The 18,537-nt window shown below is 36.3% G+C and overlaps 1 protein-coding gene across 6 annotated transcripts in view; it reads left to right on the top strand.

Annotated features, from left to right (window-relative positions):
* Positions 1-17,667, top strand: part of MKLN1 (muskelin 1) — a 377,738-nt gene extending 360,071 nt beyond the window's left edge. For all 6 annotated transcript variants that reach the window (XM_070465719.1, XM_070465720.1, XM_020894367.2 and 3 more), the window contains 3 exons: positions 2,175-2,277; positions 11,398-11,452; positions 17,323-17,667. In XM_070465719.1, the coding sequence (XP_070321820.1) occupies positions 2,175-2,277; positions 11,398-11,452; positions 17,323-17,444 (280 nt within the window). In that variant the 3' untranslated portion in view covers positions 17,445-17,667. The remainder of the gene's footprint in view (positions 1-2,174; positions 2,278-11,397; positions 11,453-17,322) is intronic.
* Positions 17,668-18,537: the final 870 nt, after the last annotated feature.

The raw sequence follows: 18,537 nt of genomic DNA, 5'->3' as shown, positions 1-18,537 counted from the left end.
GTTCTTAATGGTGCCACATGATATAGAAAACAAAGTGCCACTTTTCTGTAACATTCAAGTTTCCAAACATATGATTGGGGGATAGAAAGGGGCAAAAGAAAACCGTTTTTGATAAGATTAGTCCCTTGTTCCTTTGGGTAGAGGGCACGGTTGTTGACTGAAATATAATTCTAGATGGAAGACATAAGTCCAGTAATAAAATTTTAGCAGACTAACCAAAAAAGCATAGAAAAAGCACAGCTTCCAGGAAGATGGATCCTTTTTCCTGGATTTATTTAATAGAACCATAGATATGTAATGGTTAAGTTATCAGGTTACAAAGGATAAAGACATACTTAGAATTTCTCACTGGAAAAGAATGAGTATATGCAGAGCATTAAAGTACTTTCTTAGCGCTTGAACAGTGAGGCCTGATGAAGAATTGTTTAAGCTACTGAGACAGTTCTGATTAGCTAGAGGCTACTGAAGTAACTTTCCTGGTAATTGAGCCTTTCTCTTTCTGCTGCTTTCTGTCTGGTTTTCTTGTTCTACTTCCTGACTCTGGCTTCCCTTACGGCTTTGATAGGTAGCTGGGTAGGAAGGGAGAGAAGAACAGAAGGGAAGGAATCTACCATTTCATGTCTTCTACTTACTGCCTTCTGTGGTTTGTGTGTTTTTGTGTTCTTGTGTATCATTCAGTTTCTCTAAGAGATTATCTTCTTAGAGAAAGTTGCCTAGAGAGTGTATCCTGGAAAGAATTTTGCCAGGCCACTTTATAAACATCTCAGCAAGCTCAAGATGACTACTTTTGGTTCAGGTGCCAAAACTAATTCATTGTGGGCAAGATGGTAGAGTAACATGACTAAAACTCTCATATGAGGGTTGTAAGGCTGGCTGACAATCAGGGTACTATCTGGTGTAGGAAAACTGTAATATTTTGCCAGTCTTTGCCCTTCCTTGCAGGTACCCTTTCACTGAGGTTAGTTCTAAACACAGGAAGTTGTTGATGCCATCAGCTGATCATTGTCATGAAAGACTCATTACTATTTTCCTTTTCCAAATGAAATTTAATGTCTTTTCTTTCCTTTTGTATAATACTTTGAAAAGCATACCAATATTTTGGAAATAAATCCATATATAATTCTATTACAAAAGGAATTATCATTATTTAAATATATATATAGCCAAAGCAGACTTTTAATTTAGGAGAACTCATTGTTTCCTTTCTGCTTTGGGATCAGAGAAACTTGAGTTTAATTCTGTTTCTGCTGCTTACTAGGTTTTAGTGTGGCCAAATTCATTTACTAGGCAACAGTTCTTCATCTCTTGCTTTTTAAATGATCATCAACTTGTCATCATAGGGGTTACGTGAGGATAAATGAAATGATATATATAAGATGCTTGATACAGTGTCTAGCACAAACAATTGATAAATGGTTGATACAGTTGTTTTTGTTGTTGTTATTATGGACTGCGATGTGGAAGTAGTCTCATTAAAAATATCTAATCATTAAAAGAAACTATAGTCATTTTGGTTTCTGAAGTATCTGTTAAACACCTCCATTGGAAAGTATGTGACACAAATCTAGGAAAGTATTTTTATTTTATCCCTACTTATTTTTTTATGAAACACATTTGACTGTTTTTTAGTTCTGTTATGAAAAATATTTGATATATCCACTGTGTTAGTAGTTGACTTAATCTTAGCTTATAGTTTTAAGAAGAGGGTAGTGAGTGAGTGAAATTGCTCGGTCGTGTCTGACTCTTGCAACCCCTTGGACTGTAGCCTACCAGGCTCCTCCGTCCATGGGATTTTCCAGGCAGGAATACTGGAGTGGGTTGCCATTTCCTTCTCCAGGAGATCTTCCTGACCCAGGGATTGAACCCAGGTCTCCCACATTATAGGCAGACACTTTACCATCTGAGCCACCAGGGAAGTCCCTAAGAAGAGGGTAAGAAGTGCCCTTTTCTAGTCTCTAGCACCACAGCCTGGCATTACCATTGTTTCCAGAGGCTCCACATGTACACTATTTATATAAGTGGCAATATTCTTACTTCTGGATTCTTAAACACAGATTTTTTGGATATCCGCAATGTCTCCTCAGATACAGAGTATTTCGTTCCAGATTTGAAAGACATTTCTGATGCTTTTTCATAACTCTAAAGCAATTACTATTCTTGTTTGCATTTTCTAGGTTTGAAGAAAAGGCCCAAATGGATCCCCTTAGTGCTCTGAAATATTTACAAAATGATCTTTATATAACTGTGGATCACTCAGACCCAGAAGAAACTAAAGAGGTAAAGGTGATAATAAACTTCAGAAATTGAACATTTTTTAAAAAGTTTTTTTAACTTATATTTGTTGACTTTGTTCTTGAGTGTTTAAAGGGAAGTGAGGAATATATGATAACACTAAATATCTTAAAAATGACATGGAGCAGATGAAATAGAAATTGAATAGACATATTTCTATTTAATAATGTAAGATTCAATTCAGACAGAAACCTGTGATACATTCAGAAAAGGATTCTCAGGTAAGAAGTTGTAACTTAGACATTAGTGTTTGTATTGAGAAGGAAATAAAAAATTTTACTTCTCTCATTGTACCATGCTTCTTTTACTTAAGGGTTATGTAATGTTCAGTATAAACTTTTTCTATTGGTACTCCAAAATCCCTTAAAAGAAGAAGGAAGACTCTCCTTTAATATAAGAAGAGAATGAAGAGGGGTTGGTGGGAATAACATCTTTGCTGACTTGATACATAATTATATGAATGTTTCAGCACTACAGTTTTACCATAAGCCTCAAGCTTTGTTTATCAGTAGCCCCTCAGCTTGAGAAATTAGTAACAGATCATTACTTTTCAGTTTTCTCTTTTGATATATATCATGGGATGGAAGCAACTGTTTGTAAGAATATTCTTAGGGTGTGTCTGCTTATCCCCATTGTGTGAATATACCTGGCATGAGTTTCATGGTCTTACTAAACGTTTCTTCCTGCTAACTTCTAAGACTCCTTTTGTCACTCCTTCCTTTCACCAGCTGTTCTTGTTCATGCTTCATCTAACAACATCTGAACTTCAATCCATTTACCTTCTTTCTCAGAATTGGTGATTATATGTAGTTCCATTCCTTCATCCATTTCCCTGTTAGCTGTTGCAGCGCTTTGGCTTTGTAATAGCAACATCACACAGTGTTTTTCTCTGTTCAGCATTGACAGAGATTTCAGATTTAATGTTGAATGACTTTCAGGCACCAGGTTCATTGTACTTTAAAGCAGAAGAGCCTGCATATTCTTGGCACCAAAACAAATAAATATTCTTTCATAGTTGCCTACGATGAAAATAAGCCCCAGTTCTCTTACTCAGTATTGGTTACAGCCCTTCAGTAGGTGGAGGATCAGCAAAACACAATTTAAAACCCCCTGAAGAAAGATCATGGCATCTATTCCCAACACTTCATGGCAAGTAGAAGGGGAAAAAGTGGAAGCAGTGACAGATTTTATTTTCTTGGGCTCCAAAGTCAGTGCAGACAGTCACTGCTGCCATGAAATTAAAAGACGCTTGCTCCTTGGAAGAAAAGCTATGGCCAACCTAGACAGGGTATTAAAAAGCAGAGACATCACTTTGCCAACAAAGGTCCATATAGTCAAAGCTATGGTTTTTCCCTAGTCATGTCTGATTATGAGAGTTGGACCATAAAGACGGCTGAGTGCTGAAGAAATGATACTTTCAAATTGTGGTATTGGAGAAGACTCTTGAGAGTCCCTTAGATTGCATGGAGATCAAACCAGTCAATCCTAAAGGAAGTCAACCCGGAATATTCATTGGAAGGACTGATACTGAATCTGAAGCTCCAATAATTTGACCACTTGATGTGAAGAGGCAACTTACTGAAAAATCCCCTAGTGCTTGGAAAGATTGAAGGCAAAAGGAGAAGAGGGTGGCAGAGGATGAGATGGTTATATAGCATCACTGACTCAGTGGACTTGAATTGGAGCAAACTCTGGGAGATAGTGGAGGACAGGGAAGCCTGGCGTGCTGCAGTCTGTGAGGTTGCAAAGAGTCGGGCACAATTTAGCTACAACAACAATCATGATTTTGCCAAGTAGCAGAATATATTTAGATTAATCTGTTATGGATTATATTAATAAGCTGAAGATAGTTGTGAACAGTGTATTATTGTTCATTTTGTTAGACTTGTGCATTTGAGAGATAAATGGATTTTCTTGTGTTTTCACCATAGTCTGTCTAAAATGGCTATAATCCGGGAACATTCATTTTTCTCTTATTTTTTAAAACCAAACCAAAACAAAATACTGCGAAATAAATAATTTCAGCTGTGTGAGCTGCAAGCAGGCCAAAGAAAACAGACAGTTTGTTCTTTAAGCTAATGGGAAAAACCAGGACAGGGAGGTATCTCAAGTTCAATAGTCAGATTAAGAATTTTGACGGTGAATTTGTCTTTTCCTGAAGACTATCAAATTATGATTTTGTATGCCACAGACTTCCATTCTGTTTCTTAAAAGCTTTGAGTTGTTGAATAGAAGTTAGGAAAAAATGATGTTATTCTTGTTATTCATGTGTGTGTCAGCATCAGAATCACTTTAGAAACTTTTTCAAAACAATACCCACACTCAAAGATTCTTCTGTCTGCTCTTTTATAATGGAAAACTGAAAATACATCTAAAACATTGAGAATTGCTGGTCTGTAAGTTTATTATTTTGTTTAAAAATGTGTGGCCAGATTTTGTTTGGGGAAAGAAATCCCTTGGAGACAGCTCCAGTGTGTATATGTACTTAAAGTATTTGTTAGTGGGGCATATAGATCTTCACTTTTCCTTGTAAGAAATCATTCCCCTTATTGAAAAAGATCTATACTGCTGTTCATTTTCTGTAGTAGCTTGGTTTTGTTTCTGTGTATGTTTTACAAAATGTTAAATGATTTTTATCAGCAGTTGGCTTCCCTGATAGCTCAGTTAGTAAAGAATACTCCTGCAACCAGGAGACTCCAGTTCAATTCCTGGGTTGGGAAGATCCCCTGGAGAAGGGATAGGCCACCCACTCCAGTATTCTTGGGCTTCCCTGGTGGCTCAGCTGGTAAAGAATCCGCCTGCAATGCAGGAGACCTGGGTTCAATCCCTGGGTTGGGAAGATCCCCTGGAGAAGGAAAAGGCTACCCACTCCAGTATTCTGGGCTAGAGAATTCCATGGACTGTATACTCCATGGGGTTGCAAAGAGTTGGACATGACTTGAGTGACTTTCACTTTCAAAAGTGGTTTTTAGATTTTTCTCCACCTTTTTTGGGTCATCATTATGCCTGTTAGTGGGGAAATGCTGGTAGACTGTCAACTATGTACCAAATAATAGTTCTTTGCTTTCTTCAGTCTCCAGAATGTGGATTCTAAATTGGTGATGAGATTATAATAAAGTTTATGAAAATTATTTTTTTTCCTAGAAAAGGGCCAAGAAAAGGTTGCCTAAAACTGATTCTACCATTTTTAAAGAGAGTTCTATAATAAAGAAGGAACGAGAAAAACAAGTTTTCAGCCAGTTTTGCACATTTTGTATTAATTATCTTTCTACTGAGCTTCTGAAGAACTGGGGTCATTTATTTAACAGATGTGTAGAGTCTCTACAATATGCCAGGCATGAGAGATACACCAGTGAACCAAACAAGATACTTGGCCAGGAGATACTTACAAGCTAGTGGGGAGGAGCAATAAACATATTAAATAAACAAATATGGTGCATTAGAATTTGATACAGATTATAGCAAAGTTAAACAGAATTAAAAATATAAGGGGTAAGAATTGGACAGTTGTGGCTATTAAATAGAGTAATCATAGTAGACCTCATTTAGAAATCAGATGTGCACAAAAAGTTGAAGAATTATGAGGGAGTGATCTAAGATAATTTGGGGAAGGTAATTCCTAGCAAAAGCAGGGTTAGAACAAAAGACCTTAGGATGAGAGTATTTGGCTTTGTTTAGAACATCAAGGAGACACCCCTTGTGGCTGGAATAGAGAGGAAAGGAGAGAGAGTAATTAGAGGTGAGGTCAGAGAGGTAAGAGCCGTGATTGGCAGAACAGATTATAAATAACTTTGTAAGTCATTGTTAGAACTTTGGTTTTTACTCTGAATAGGGAGCCAGATCAGGGTATTGTGCACACAGAGGAGTGATATAATCTGCTTTATGTGTTAATTAGGTCACACTGATTACTGTATTGAAAATAGACTAAAAAGGAACCAGATGGAGGCAGAGAGAGCTCTGAGGGAGGTGTATGAATCTAAGCAAGGGGGATGGTTGATCAGACAAAATAGCAGCGATAGAAATGGTGAGTAAAATAGCTTTGACTCAATGTATTTTAAAGGTGGAACCAACAGAATTTTATGATTGGGTGTGGGGTTGAAAGAAACGACTTTAGAGTATTGAACCTGAAAAACCTGAAGGATGGCATTACTGTCAAATAAAATGAGAAGGTGGAGACTTCTGACTGGAATTGGGAGTTTAAATTTTCATATGTTCTGCTCGAGATGCCTATGAAATAGCCTACTTGAGATGTTGAAGTAATAGTTGGATAGTCAAGTCTGGAGTTGCAGGGAGAGGTCTGACTTTATTCAGATTGTGTACTGCTACTTGGTTCCTGTTAAAACTCTAGGCCAGTACATATCGGTGCTACTTATTTAATTGACTAGTGAAAAATAACAGTTTTCTCCCCACCCATCTACATAGAGCCTATGAAGTTTATCTTTCATCTTTGAAATTAGAAAAGAAGAACAAATTAATCCCAAATAAGTATTTAGAATATAGGAAATTATTAAAATGGGAAATAATAAAAATATTTTAAAAGTGAAAGGTTGGTTCTTTGAAAAAGCAACTAAAATTAGTCAATCTCTAGCAAGACTTATCAAGAAAAGAAATAATGAAAACACAGATTATCAACATCACAAATGAAAAGGGGAATTCATTTACAAGCCTCCATACATTAAAAGTATATTACAGAAATATTATAAACAACTTGTCAACAAATTCAACAACTTGATGAAATGAACAAATTTCTTGAAAGATACAACTTACAAAAACAAGAAGCACAAGAATTAAAAAATCTTAAGGAACTCCATATATCAATTAGAGGTTGAATTTATAATTGCAAACTTTACAAAAGAGGAAGTGCTAGGGCTAAATGGTTATGTCAGTAAATTCTATCAACACTTTAAGGAAGAAAAAAATGCCACTTTGGTATAGATTCTTAAATACCAGAAGAAGACAAAACAGTTTCTAAATCCTTTTATGAAGCAGCTTAACTCTGGTGTGAAAACTCGAAAGAGACATTAGAAGCAAAGAAATATAACAGACCAAATACCTCTTGTAAATGTAGATACAAAATTCTTAAGAACGTTTTAGCCACCTGAATCCAGCAATATGAAAAGGCTAATGCACAATGGCCAAGAGGGAGTTTATGTTAGAGTACAAGGTGGTTTTAAGTTTTAAAAATCTATCACTGTATCTCACCACACTGGCAGAATGAAAGAGAAAACCCATAGATCATCTCAATAAGTGAAGAAAGCATCTGACAGAATGAAAAACCCATTCATTATAAAAATTCTTAAAATGGCAATAAAAAAATATCATAAGTCTCATAAAGGGCATCTATGAAAAATATACAGCTAGTGCCATACTTCATTATAAAATGTTAAACCTTTTCCGTTAAGATTATGACAAGGAAAAGATGTCTGCTGTCAACACCTCTATTCAATATTGTGCCAGATGTACTAGCTAGTGCAATAAGAAAAAGAAATAAACAGCATATAGATTTAAAAGGAGCAAGTAAAACCGTTTGCATCTTTAGATGACGTTATTGTGTACATAGAAAACATCATGCAATCTACAAAAGATATACTAAGATAACTGAATTCAACAAGGTTACAGAATACAAGGCCAATAGAATTAGAAAGCAGTTCCAGTTTTATACTAGCAATGGGCACTTAGAAAATGAAATTTTACTCTCTCTCTATTCTGCCTTTTGACTTTAGTTACTCATTGCTTTTTTTCTCTCTGATCTATAAAAAAGAACCTGGCATCCAGACCCTGATAAAATGAGTATTTTGAGGTACTAACCTGCTATCTTCTTGGTCAAATGGCTTTTCAAATAAAGTCATTTTCCTTGCTTCAAAAAAAAAAAAAAAGGAAAAGGAAAATTTTAAACTTTTTATGTTAATATCAAAAATAAATATACAGAAGTTTGTTATTAAAAGAAAACAACACCTGAATGAATGGAGAAATAAATCACATTTATGGTTTGAAAGACTGTAAAAGTGTTGCAGTGCCCATTCTCCCCAAATTGGTTTATAATTTAAACCAATTTAAACTGCAGTTTCTGTCAGTATCCCAACTTATTCTAAAATGCAGTGGAAATGTGAAGACTCTGGACTAGCTAAAAGAATCTTGAAAAAAAGAAAGTTGGAGCTCTCTACTTACTACCTGATTTCAGGACTCTGTATAGAGCCACAGTAATCACAGGGGTATGATATTGCCTTAAGGATAGACAAATAGATCAAAAGAACAGAATAGAATTCAGAAATAGATTCATACTTATGCAGTCAGTTGATTTTTTTTTTTTTTTAACCAAAGCACCAAGTTCGATAGAGAAGAGAAAGTCTTTTTAACAAATGATGCTAAATAGATGGGTATCTCAACCCCTGTTTCACTTTTAACACAAAAATTAAAGATGGATTATGGATCTAAATATAAAATCCAAAATAGTCCCTCCACAGATTATCTTCACCACCTTGGGATAAGTAAAGCTTTCTTGGATATGACATGAAAGGCACTAATCATAAAGAGGAAACTTGACAAATTGGACTTCAACACAATTAAAATTTCTACTCATTAAAAGACGTTACCAAAAAAATTTTTTTAAGAGAGAGAAGGGAATTCCCTGATGGTCCAGTGGTTGGGACTTCCCACTTTCACGGCAGAGGGCCTGGGTTCGATCCCTGGCTGAGGGAACTAAGATCCCAGAAGCTAAACAGTGCAGCAAAAAAAAAAATAGACAAGGCACAGACCAGATAATATTTGTAGTAGATATGTCTGACCAGAATACTGATAGCCAAAATATATGAAGAAGTTTCATGTATTTTTAACTCTTCCTTTTATACCCCTTCCCCTCCCCACCCCCCCCCCCAAGTCTTGCTTAGTTGCTTCTGGATTATTTTTTCAGTTTCTTACATTCAAAGGATCATTAATCAGGTGACTGATACCTGAAATTTTAAAGTCTACAAGTGTAAGTGTTAAATTCATCGTGAAGAATCAGTGGCATCAGTGGCTCAAGCTTTGCAAAGTGTCAAGTAACTCTGTTGAGATTCTGTTTATTTGACCTTTAACTGATCTGCTTTCCAGGATCCTCAGTCAAGATAAATATAAATAGTTCTCCTAAATTTTTCTCTCATATGCTTAGTCGCTCAGTTGTGTCCATCTTTGCAACCCCACGGACTGTAGCCTGCCAAGCTCCTCCGTCCATGGGGATTCTCCAGGCAAGAATACTGGAGTGAGTTGCCATGCTCTCCTCCAAGGGATTTTCCCAACCCAGGGTTCAAACCCAAGTCTCCTGCACTGCAGGCGGATTCTTTACCGTCTGAGACACCAGGGAAGCCTAAATTTTTCTTTACCAATATGTTAAAGTACCAGTGATGCAATAGTTTTGTCTTATTTTATTTTGTCATTGTTCAGCTACATTGTCTGATTTAAACTGACTGACTAATCTGTGAATCTAATCAATACTTAACATCTTTTCACTTTGAGCCTTTAAAATTATATAATACTACAATTATACACACCATGGAATACCAGTCTAAGTTGTAATTTAGGGATGGCTCATACATAATAACTGCTTTTTTCTCACAGCTTGATTTATGCAGTAGAGGCATCAGGTGTTTTACTGTAGCATGCATTTATTTTTGAAGTGAGAAATCATTCATATATACTAAAAGTTCAGTAACTGTATTTAGGGCATCAGTCTCTCTATGATAGATTCCCAAATAAGTAATTTTCTTTTTCTTTTAATCAAAGTATAGTTGATTTATAATATTATATTAGTTTCAGATGTATAGCATAGTGATTCAGTATTTTTACAGATTATACTCCATTTAAATTTATTGTAAGATACTGGCTATATTCCCTGTACTGTATAATATATCTTTGTGTCTAGTTTGTTTATACATAGTAGTTTGTACCTCTTAATCTTACCATTGTTTTGCTCCTAGCCCTTTCCATGTTCCCATTGGTAACCACTATTTTGTTCTGTTTGTGAGCCTGTTTCTCTTTTGTTTTATTCATTCATTTATTTTTTAGTTTCTGGGTGTAAATGGTGACATCCAATATTTATCATTCTCTGTCTGACTCATTTCACTTAGCATAATACCCTCCAGATCCATCATGTTGTTGCAAATGGCAGAATTTCGTTCTTTTTTATTGCTGAGTAGTATTCCAGTAGGTAGAGGGGTGTAGGTGTGGATGTGTGTATACATACCACATTTTTATCCATTCATCTATTGATGGACAGTTAGGTTGCTTCCATATCAGGCTATTGTAAATAATAGTACTGTAAACATCAGAGTATATGTATCTTTTCAAATAAATGTTTTCATTTTCTTTGGATATATGTACTCAGGAGTGAAATTGTTGGATCACATGGTAGTAGTAATTTTTTATTTCAGTTGACCTCTTGTTCCTTAGGAGCCTGGTGGGCTACAGTCCAGGGGATTCCAACAGAATCAGACACGACTGAACACAGTACTAGGGACTAAATTGTTCCTTAACAAATACATACTTTAATATATTTTTAAAATAAAATAATTCCAGGACTTAGTCTAATATTTTGAAAAACGATAAGAGAGTTCAGTAAAAAAATTAGCATGTTCTTTAATCTAAATACGATGTTCTTCTTTCCACTATTTGATGAATCAGTTCAGTTCAGTTCAGTCGCTCAGTCATGTCCAGCTCTTTGTGACCCCATGGACTGCAGCATGCCAGGATTCCCTGTCCATCACCAACTCTCAGAGCTTACTCAAACTCATGGCCATTGAGTCGGTGGTGCCATCCAACAATCTCATCCTCTGTTGTCCCCTTCTCCTCCCACCTTCAATCTTTCTGTTTGGTGAGTAAACCTATGGGATACATATGCAGAGACATCCAGTAACTAATAAATGGTTGAAATTATAGGAATTTTTTTCTCCAGTGTGTTTACCTAGCTTGGAGAAGGAAATGGCAACCCACTCCAATATCCTTGCTTAGGAAGACCCATGGATGGGGAAGCCTGGCAGGCTACAGTCCGTGGCTCGCAAAGAGTTGGACACGACTGAGTGACTGACACTACACTACCTAGCTAAGCTAATTTACTTTCTTTTTTCCCCACAGTTTCAGCTCCTAGCTTCAGCTCTATTTAAATCTGGTTCAGATTTCACAGCTCTAGGTAAGTATTGCAGTGTACTTTATCTGGCCATATGCCCTAGCATTGGGGAGGTTTGATTTTTATTTCTTCAAAATGAAACATTAGATGAGATGTCATCCAAACAAATGAAACAGGTTTCAAGGTGACATACAAAAATTCTTGATAACTGGCATCAGTTCCCAGTTCATGGATCAGTTTGCAATTCCTATTACACCAATCACTGCATTATTATGCAAATAGATGGCACAGAAGTCTCGTCAAAATCATTTGTATAGCATTGTTTTGGAATGCAGACTGTATTACTGATATACTTACCATGAGTTAACATTCGTTGGTTGATGGGTTTTCCTCTCAGTTTGTTCTTTGTGAAATTGTGTGGTATCCACAGAATGGTGTTGGGGTGGGCAATAAATGTTTGGAAGCAGGGAGTAAATTAACTCTTTCCTGAAAATGGGAATTTTTGTAAGTTGATAGCTTTACAGTTCATGTGTTTCTCAAGCATCCCAGATACGTACATCAGTGTTCACTTATTAGTACTCTCATTTAGTATTAATGAATTATTAAATTAGTTAAACCAGATTGTAGTAATTGGGGAGTCTGTAGAAGTTCTAGAACTCAGAGCTTTAGTCAGGTGAACTTTCAAGGATCTTTGTGTTAGGAAAATCATTATAGCTTCAGTTTTTCAACAAGATAGTAGCCTTTTGAAGTATGGGAATTTCCAGCTCTCCTCTTGTTATTATAAAATGCAGTCACACAGTGATTGCATACTAATTCCATTGATGCTGGTGCTGTTTTATTTAGCCTTTAGAGTCAGGTAATAGTATGAAATTTTCCCATATGTAATATAAATGCTTCTGGTTATCTTTGCAATTAAATACACTTTGGCTTAACTTCTTCACTGTTTGTCTCTTAAAGGTGAAACGTACCTCAAAGGCAAAAACAAAAGCCAAAGACATATAATTCCCTGTTTTTCAGGAGGTTGGGAAATAATAGCAGTGTCTCTTGGGGTCTTGCCCCTTCTTTTTCCATAGCAAGTGATTGAGGTTTCTCTACTGGTCAAGGCAACTCTAGTCCTGAGTTCTAATTCCAGAATATGTAGGATTCCACCACAGGGCAAGAGGATTGCTATAAAACATAACTTAAGTAGGTTCTTCTAAAAATTTACATAATTGTTTACCACCATTCCTTTTTAAAAGGACTTCCCTGGAGGTCCAGTGGTTAAGAATCTGCTTTGCAATGCAAGGGACATAGATTCGATCCCTGGTCCAGGAAGATTCCACATGCTGTGGGGCAGCTAAGCCCACGCATCACAAACACTGGGCCTGCACTCTCGAACCCTTGGTCTACAACAAGAGAAGCTACTACAAGGAGAAGCCCGTGCACTGCAATGAAGAGTAGCACTGGCTCGCCCCAACTAGAGAAAGCCCACACACACACAGCAACAAAGACCCAGAACAGCTGTAAGGAAATAAACCAGTTTAAATTTTTTTAAAAAAACAAGGTGTATTCAGGTTGTTAGGAATCTCAACCTTGAGATAGAGTCTAGTTATAGGCATTATTTTAGAAAGTTCATGCCCTTTTGAATTTTATCTTTTGAAATGGATTTAGTGATAGACAAACTGGGAGCCTGGCACATAGATATTCAGTTTGAGTGGATGTGTGCCTTGTTATGTATGGATACTGCAGCCCAGAGCCATTGTTTTTATTTTAATGGTGGATAGCACTGAAATGTCTCTGGCTGACTTATATTTAGCCTTTAGAACAAGAATTTCTTGACAGTCATTTAAATATATTAGACTGTTGTCAGCAAATATTTTATCTTTAGCTTAACTCTTTTCTTTGCTCTATTCACTGTCAGCTAATATATTTTGTCAGGAACAGCTTGTTTTACGTGGATTGTAAACAGACCTTAGGTACACTGAGATCAATACAGACACAACAGAAACAAATACAAAAAGGGAAAGTTTCTGTGTGGTTTTGTTTCCTACCTTGTCTGAAGGGAAGCAGTGTAGTAGTTACGAGGGAGGAGTGTAGTGTAGTGGCCAAGGGTCAGAGTCTATGTTTAGGTGTCAGCTCTGCCACTTACTAATTTTAAAAGTGACTTTGAACAGTCGCTTTTCTAATCATTAATCTCTTCATCTGTAAAATGGAGGTAAGCAGAGTTGTGGCCTCAGGTTGTTGAGAGAATTAAGTATTCTTGAAAACAGCAAAATGAAATGCTTAGTAAGTGTTCTGCTTAGAGTACCACTTCTGTTACCTGCCTTATAAATGTAAGCTTTGTAACATTGGTGAATTTGAATAAATTCAGGCTATCTGCCAATTTTCATAAGGAGAAATTTGACAAACTATTTGTTTTAAAAAGTCTTTTTCATAAGGTTTCATGCCTATTTAGAGTTCTTGGTTCTTCTTGTTCATTTTCTATCTGATTGTTTTACCTTCACTCCACTTAGAATTTAAATCTAGTGGGTTTTTTTTTTAATGTATGGCTGTGTACGCTTGTCATGTATAAATAACTATTTCATTTTCTAAATTATGTTCCCCCCAAAATTGGCTCAACTAAAATTTCTGACTTCCTTCAGAATTCATCCAGTTTGTCTTAACCTCTCAGAATTAAAAAGCATTTGCTAATGTTATTTGTAATTTTAAAACTTAGAAAGGTGGAAAATGGTTTACAAACTGCTGGCATTGTCTTAGTTTTGAAAAATGACTGACTTTGGAGAAAAATAACCTTTGAGGTTCTTTAGCTTAGGCTGTTGTGGCTATGGCTGTGGACACTGAAGCTTGACTTCTGACTTTTAGCTAATTTTAAAAGCATACTTTCAGCAGGGTATGTTTTAAGAACATGAAAGTTAAAATCAGTACAGCCTTTTTGTCCTGTCACTACCATTTATGTAGTCATGTTGCTGTTGCTGAGTTTCCTGGTGCCCCCCACATTTTAAAGGGTTTTTGGTTTTTTTTTTAATATTCAGGTTGTCTTTGAACAACTTCCCTCAGTCTCTGTCTCCTTCCTTCAAGTGTGACCGCTTGCATTTGGCAGATCTTGACATACAGATAGAGTTGATTCCCACAATTCACAGTAATATTCTATACAGTTACCTGTAACCCTGAATTTGGTTAATACTGACCCTTTGCTCCTATGGAAAATACGGAGTTAGGGTGCTGCAAGCCTCTTGTCACAGAATTTTTTCAACTAATTAATACATGGTGTTGTTTTGTTACAGCAGGAACATATCTTACTTACATGTTTATACTGTTGATTCATTAACATTGAACTCATGCCAGTAGCACTGTAGCTCACCCTGAGCAGAGCTTATCTAATGTGTATTTTCTTCATAAAGCACATCACAGCCTTCTTGCACTTAGGAACACTAGCCATCACTTCAGCACCACACTTGGGGGCCATTTTAAGCAATGAAGTCACCAGCAGAAAACAAAATGTGAAGAACATGACACCAAGTAGGTTGTGAAAAGAGCACTTGTTTATAGTCTGAGAGCTGAAACAAGTGGGCAGAAAACTAACTAGTTTGACCTCAGTTGAGAACGTATGTTTACATGTGGCAGCTGAGATTTTTTGCCTCTTGGTGGCCTATCTGTGATTGACCACAAAAGTGGCACAATACTGATTTAGGGATTACAAATTTAGCAGGTAGACAAATGCACAAATATGAAATCTGTGAATAATGAGGATCAACTGTATACGTGTATACACACACACAGATGTTTGGTTTTATGTGTTCTGGTTCTATTATTATGCAATATTAAAATGTATATTCTCCACACAACTCTTTAAAATTTAACAATGTGGCTTGGAGATGCTTATGTGAAACTATACTAGGTTTATTGTATTTGTAAGTGATACACAATGTCCCATAATAGAGATCTGCCATAATTTAACTGTTCATCTAATGATAGTGTAAATTTCACTTTCCTTATTGGTAAATGGTGAATAAAAATAAAAGATAGGTTTTCTATTTAATAAGTACTCAGTTACTTGATAAAAATAAATAAATGAGCTTTAGAGTCAGACAGACATGGGTTCACACTCCATTCTCTTTCCTCTCCAACTGTGATACATTGTTGAATGACTGAATCTCTCTTAAGTGTCTCATCTGAAATTGGAGTTTATGGTAACTGCTTCATATGATTTTTGTAACAGTTAAATGTGGTCATACATGAAGAACCTAGCAGGTAGTAGGAGACTCAGTGTTTATTTCCTTCCCTCCTAAATCATTTGATCTCATGAAAATGATATTATAAGTACTACCACAGAATCAATGTCCTCTCTTAAAAATACAATACACCACAACATTTTTTTATACCACAGCATTTTTACAAGTAAAACAAAGGTGGTAAACGCCCTGAAGTTGAATGTGAACAGAAACAAACATGTTTATCAAATTTGTGACATAATCAGACAATGGGGGGGAAGAGAATTAAATCTTTTTAAGTACAGATTAAACTGTATACTCTCAGTGAAGTATATTCTAAAGATAGCAAAAGCAAGGAAATCTTGAATTTTGCTGGTACTGATTTGGGTATAGTAATTCTGGAACTTCTTGTGTGTGTGTTTTAGGTCTGAGCAAATGAATAAATATGATGATATTGCTGAGAGAGATTGTTTCCCTAGTAGGAGAAAGGAGATAATAAATATGGAATGAAATAAGGAGAGGAAGAATCCTGTGGGTTCCTTAAAAAAATGAATTAGCAGTAAAAGCATGGACTAATAATTTCATTCTTTTTAAAAGAGATATGTGTGTTATATGTGTGCATATATATATAGTCCTAGAAACAGCACCACTGATCTTGGTTTGTAAATATCATTTGCCACTAAAAGGAATTAGAGCTGTTAGGGAAAATGATAGATTCCAAAGCTGTGTAAAGATAAGCTTGATGATCCTACTGTGCCAGAAAGTGAGGAGGTACTCAGAAAGTAATGGGGTAAGTCAGAAAGAGAAAAACAATTATCGTATATTAATGCACATATATGGAATCTTAAGAAGTAGTACTGATAAACCTATTTGCAGTGCAAGAATAGAGACGTAGATTTAGAGAACAGACCGGTGGACATGACACGAGAGGGTAGGATAAGTTGAGAGAATAGCACTGACATACATGCAGTGCAATGTGTACAACAGCTAGCTAGTGGGAAGCCGCTGTATGGCACAGGGAGCTCAACTCGGTGCTCTGCGAGGACCCAGAGGGCTGGGGTGGGGGCGGCGGTTCCCGCGGATGCATGTCGTTGTACGGCAGAAACCAGCACAACATTGTAAAGCGATAACCTTCCAATTAAAAATAAATTAAAAAAAATAAAAAATGTTGCTTCCATCCTCTGGAAGGACATTCTTCTGGACTATCTGAATTTTCACTCAGTTCTTTGAGACTTCTTCCAGCTCTCAGTGGCATGATTTTCTACTGCTTTCTAAAGACCCCTTTGATCTTGATTAGATTTTTATTATCAAAACAATTTTAGTGGTCAAAAGCATTAAGCATTAAAAAGAAAAGAGAAATGAAAATTCCTCAGTGGACCAGAAGAGGAAAATGCTTACAAGGAAAGGAAGAGAAATCAATATTAGTTACTAAAATACTAATCATCCTGCTGGGTGGTATTCAGATAATTGCATTTAATCTGCACTTTAAAGGTTATGACATAAACAGGATTATCACAGATTTGTAGCTGAGGAAACAGTTGTAGAAAGGCTGCTTACCATACGTAAGATCATACCATTGCTGTGTCGCAGAACTGGAATAGAGCCCATCGCTCTCTAGTTTCAAAGCCTGATTTGGTTTTGATTTTTCCATTATACATTGCTGCTTTTGTCAGCTAGCTTTACTGTTACGTGTAGAGCATTAAACACAGTGGATGAGTTTCTTTGTTATCTCTCTTTCACCAGGCTTTTCGGACGTGGATCACACCTATGCTCAAAGAACTCAGCTCTTTGACACCTTAGTAAATTTCTTTCCTGACAGCATGACTCCTCCTAAAGGCAACCTGGTGGACCTCATCACACTGTGACTGAAGAGTCCTTGGACAGAACTGGAGCACAGGAGTCTGCTTTTGGTATTCTGGATTTCAGCTCTGTTGACTGACAGTTAGGCTACAGTGACTGAGTTTTGAAGGGATCTTTGCTGTCACGAGTTTTAACCCTCCTCCTTCACACCTGACCTTGACCCCATCGTCCTCATCCCATTCCTAAATTAGGCTAATAAAGTGAAATTGGTATATACTTTCCATTAAATATATATTTTTTCTTACTTTAACTTTTAAGAATTCATGAGTATAAAAAAAATAATCAGGCAGTATACCCTTTTCTGATTTTTATTTCATTTTTATAAAATTGGGACAAGTAAGCCCTGTTCACGGACTCAGTGCTACAAGGATTGGGATTTTGTTGTTGGCTTGTTTTGGCCTTTCTTTTTTTTTCTTTTCTTCCCATTTCACTTTACCTTACATCACCCAGCTGCTTGTAAGTGATTTATATCATCTGTTACCTCTTCACTTCATTCTTAACAGTATATAGTTCTGTAGGGCAGTTGCTGTATGTTTAAGTGATATATGTGTCTTTGTTGACTAGAGTCTTGTATTACATTAAACAATAGGAGGGACAGAGGGCTCCTTGTCATAGAACTAAAAGGTAAAACCTGAGATTGATCCACACACTTATCTGAGATTGGTATATAGTATTCTTATAATGATATATTTTGTAGTGGTTATTATAAAACTTTGAGTCACAGAAACCTTAAACCAAGGAGAGAACATACTTCAGAACCTTTAAGAGCCATTCTCAAAATTACCAGCAGGAGGATTCTGGTTGCGACTGATACGTTCATTGATACTGTTGTAGTAATTCTGGAAGACAACGACTCCTTCCCCTGGCAGAGCTTTTCAGGGCCAGGGCTTCAATTTCTTCCTGTATGCTGTCAATTTTTTCCTATAAATGCTGTCTCTCTGTAGCGTTTCCATTTGGGAGAATGGGTTTCAGAGCTGCTTTATTTCCATACACATTAGCTCCCTACGTCTGCTTCTGTATACTGATATTTTAAAGAATAATGGTTTGTATTCAGTGGAATACAGCTGACAGGCATTTCATATAACACATAGACCAGGC

Source organism: Odocoileus virginianus, chromosome 1, assembly GCF_023699985.2.
Source record: "Odocoileus virginianus isolate 20LAN1187 ecotype Illinois chromosome 1, Ovbor_1.2, whole genome shotgun sequence".
NCBI lineage: Eukaryota > Metazoa > Chordata > Mammalia > Artiodactyla > Cervidae > Odocoileus > Odocoileus virginianus.
This window is presented reverse-complemented; position numbering and strand designations above follow the sequence as displayed.